We start from the raw sequence: 4,253 nt of genomic DNA, 5'->3' as shown, positions 1-4,253 counted from the left end.
CCCTCCTCCTCCTCCTTCTCCTCCTCCTTCGTGGCCAGCTCGCTCCTCCTCGTCATGCGCTAAGTTTCTTTTTTTCTTGCATGCGCGCGCACGATGCTGCAATTGCTGCGCGACTGTTCGCCTCTGACAACGCTGACAACCAAGCAACCAATGGGAGCTGAGTTTCTCATCTCGAAGACGTAAAGTCCGAATTGTGGATAAATACAGTAAATTTTTTCTGACAACAAACTGTTATTATAGATAATTATAGATTTAATGTGACATAAAAATTTGTAATTTATTATTATAATAGATAATTAGATTCAAATTTTAATTAAACGTTGTTCAACTATGCTTTTTGAGCGCGGCTACTATTGGCGCTCGCGCTGGTCCGTACTACGTTTTTATTGGTTGCTTACTATCAGACTGAGAAAATCTATGAGTGCATGACCAATAGCATAACGCTTACTGAGCTAAGTAGCAATAGAATGTGATTGGCTTTTACCTTTGGATCCAACGAATCACATAAATCACATTTAATTGCTACTTATGGCTCCTGCACACGGGACGCGGAAATGCTTGCCGCGCGAAGCTGCGACGCGTTAGCCAATAAACTTTTGGTTCTTACGGAAAAGCGCACGTTAATTGGTTATCGCATCGCTTCTTGCCGCGCGACAAGTTTTTCTGCGTCTCGTGTGCAGGAGCCATTAACCGTTTAGTAAGCAGCACTGAATCCACCCTATAGTTCACGTGTTACGTATATTATAGATATATTATAGATATATTATTATAGTATATTATAGTATATTATAGTTTTCAATGCAGAGTTATGTTATTCCATTTGTTTCCCTTATTTTATATCAAAATCACAAATTTGTATGTCTTGAATTAAAAATATTTTAAAAATACATAACTTTTTTGCAATATAAAACGTAATTTTTCTTGAATTTTTAAAACTTTAAATAAAAACTTTAAATTTTTTAATGTTTATACATAATTTTACAGTTTGACGATTTTGACCAAGTATCAACAATTGGCGATTTTTGGCATGATTCTGGTATAAGGGACCAAAGGGTATAACCAAACTGCACTAGAACCAATAGCAACTACCGATATGTACCAAACCATACCAAACAATCGCCAAAAATCGCCTATAGTGATTGTTCTAATTACGATGCCCATTTACATTTAATTTGTTTAACACTAACAATAATTGTACGATATGGTATAATAGATGATGACTTTCAACCATATGTTGATGAATAAAACAAGGGATGCGTTTACAATTGGTGCATGGCATAAAATAGAAAAAATAGCTTCGCACATTTTACAACATTTTATAAGTAGGACCGTATATTTATTTAATTAATTGTGTTTATAGAAAAAATATAATTGTTCAATGTCTAGCACAGAATAATTTACTAATTTACTTCTTTTCTAAGCTAAATCATCCATATACACACTATTATACCAAATATTATACCAAATCATATACACTAATATATGTATGTGTATTTAGGTTGCGGTTATACATTTGATGCTGCAAATTCTTCGAAGCGTTCTTTATCTTCCTTTTCTCATTGAAAGAAAGGAGAAGAAGGATGCCTTCGAAACATTTGTAGTGTTAAGTGGACCGTAGCCTTAAGTCACATAAAATCTTTATCTTTCTCCGCCTGGTTTTTGGCCTGTTCTGTAGCGACACAAAATTCAAACGACTTGGCGGCCCGCCGAACGACAGCGCGGCTTCGAGCCGAACACGGCCGTACATAGCCGAACATGCACCATGGCCCATAGGCGCGCACACAGTGGCGCGCACGTGTACCCTACGTACAGTGATACAGTCTGTATATAGAGTGGAGAGTGGAGTAGAACAGGGTAGGAAAGTTTCGGTCGTGTTATCAATCGTCGTCTCCCTCCTTCATCGCTGGACCGCTAAGCTCGTTCTCAGTGATCGTCGTTGACGCCTCGTACGGCTCATCATACGGCGTTGACGATAAAGGACGATTAGGAGTAAACGATGCCCGCGAACAAATCGAACCTATCGACGCCTCGTAAGGAGAAGTCCGGTGACAAGCTCTACACCCTCACCACTTCTGCCACAGCTAACGCCAACAAGAAGAAGAAGCGCTCCTCCTCCTTCGTTAAGCATAAACATTACGCGCAATATCTGGTGAGTGTGAGCAATGAGTTAAAAGAAAACAAAAAGGAAAAATAATAAAATGTATTGTGACACGAATCGAACGGCCATATACATGAAGGAACGCCTCGCATATCCGCTTTTATTAGACGTTAACGATCCATGCAACTTCGATCGATCGTTCCGAGAATTGCCACGGCGCGATCCACCCTCCTCGAATACGTGGTATTTCGCGTGACTAATTCCCCCATTGTAGGATGTTATATGGGAATAAAGACGATAACCCAAAGGTTAGGGCCGCTTACTAGGGGAATATCGAGTGTTATTGACCCCAAGCGGTATGTATGACTCGGTCATCGTGACTGCGCGAGGAGGGAAGCGCACCCTCTTGCTTGCAATTCGCTTTCTATTAATTCCTTTTGCATTTTTTACACTTTGCTCTATACTATTCTTTTTTCTCTTTCTTTACATGAAGAATTAAATATATAAATCCCTTTTTATATAAATAGAGAGAGAGAGAGAGAAAGAAAGAAGAGGGTGAAGGAGAGATCGAGAGAGAGAGAGAGAGAGAGAGAGAGAGAGAGAGAAATCTATTGTCTCTATAGATGAGAGAAGAGAAGAAATGCTAAAAAGTATAGCTACAAGTGTAGAAAATTGTACAAACTGTTTTAATTTATTTTATTTAGTTGATATCATTTTTTACATTTGAACCCTGAAAATGTACTATTTTATTTTAAAGGCAAATAGATATAATTAAAATTAACAAACCTATTGTCAGTCCTACTGTTATTAAAATTTGCTTAAAAAATAAATTAAAAACGTTAAAGTAATGCTCCAAGCACATCTTACTCTCTCTAATTAAAGCAACCATCTTTCTCTACCTGGAAGAAGTATAGTGCAAAAATAATTATTAAGAAATAGGTATAATTTAAAGGCATAAAAAAATTAATAAAATTACAATGAAGAAGATCAAGTGTATTGAATGAGAAATAACTTTTTTTTAGCGGAGAACAAACGAATCACATTAAAAGCAAAAAATTAAAAGAGAGCAACCGTATTCAATAAAGATAATTTTTTAGTGAGCAACAAACACAAGTTAGATGCAAAACATGAGCAGAATGCGTAAAACTAGATGTACATAATAAGAGTAATTAAAAAATCGCAATTTTTTTAACATTATCAGTTTGATTTATAAGAAAATGTACATTAATTCTTCTATTTTCCGTGAATTTTGAATATCTTATAATATAGAGATCAAAATAAAAGATACGTACTTTTATAAGTGCTCCTATATACATATATTAAAGGAATGAAATATATCCCCATAAAAGAATCAATTTACTATGTTTAAGCGTGTGTCGTTAAAACGAAAAAAGATATGAACAATTGTTTTAAACGAAAATTCTATAGGTGGTTTCAAAGACATTTCTTAGTAAGTATTAAATTTTTTCAAAAATATATTTTTCAATATTACTTTATCTATTATCATTTTTGAAAATTTTTTATACATTATTATACATTTAAATGCATTTTTTAATACCTATAACCTTTAATTTTGTGATAAATTTTTTAATTCTGAAAAACGATAGTGCGATATATTTTAAAAATATAGCATTGTCGTAAATTAAAATACATCTTTATAAGTGACCATAAAAGCATGAAAATTTTATTTAAAATATATTTTTTTACATCTCAACGATATACGTGTATAATTTATATAAGTATAACGATTTTTTTCAAGATGATATTTTATCTCTTTAATATGCATAAAAACACAGAAAACTCGTGTACGTATCTCTTAGTTTGATCTGCATTATAATACATCCAAAGCTCATTAAAATCAAGGGGGGGGGGGGCACGTATGTTTTTTTACTAACAATCGTACGCATCGGATGCATCCATTCATAATATTCCTCATTTTCTCTCTTTCTCATTATCCCATTCAATATTCGCTCTTTTTCGACATCTGTAGCGCGTTACTCGTACGCCGCTCATTATTGCGCTCTCACTCGCTCCTTATCAGTATTTTCAGCGCGTGACGTCATTCTCCATACTCATTCTTACGTATCTTTTTACCTCAAAGGTAAATGATCAATGTGCAACTTTCGTTTGTTACGTCATATTTGTGATACATTCA

The 4,253-nt window shown here is 34.7% G+C and overlaps 1 protein-coding gene across 11 annotated transcripts in view; it reads left to right on the top strand.

Annotated features, from left to right (window-relative positions):
* Positions 1–1,772: 1,772 nt before the first annotated feature.
* LOC112460110 (flocculation protein FLO11) overlaps positions 1,773–4,253 on the top strand; it is a 97,498-nt gene continuing 95,017 nt past the window's right edge. For 3 of the 11 annotated variants that reach the window (XM_025024619.1, XM_025024622.1, XM_025024618.1), the window contains exon 1: positions 1,819–2,149. In XM_025024619.1, the coding sequence (XP_024880387.1) occupies positions 1,997–2,149 (153 nt within the window). In that variant the 5' untranslated portion in view covers positions 1,819–1,996. Of the gene's footprint in view, positions 2,150–4,253 lie in introns of all 11 variants that reach the window. The other 8 variants (XM_025024621.1, XM_025024625.1, XM_025024620.1 and 5 more) reach the window with 6 other exon arrangements.

Source organism: Temnothorax curvispinosus, unplaced genomic scaffold (assembly GCF_003070985.1).
Source record: "Temnothorax curvispinosus isolate PA1 unplaced genomic scaffold, ASM307098v1 QBEX01010321.1, whole genome shotgun sequence".
Taxonomy (NCBI): Eukaryota; Metazoa; Arthropoda; class Insecta; order Hymenoptera; family Formicidae; genus Temnothorax; species Temnothorax curvispinosus.
Note: the sequence above shows the minus strand (reverse complement) of the source record. Positions and strands in the feature narration are given on the sequence as shown.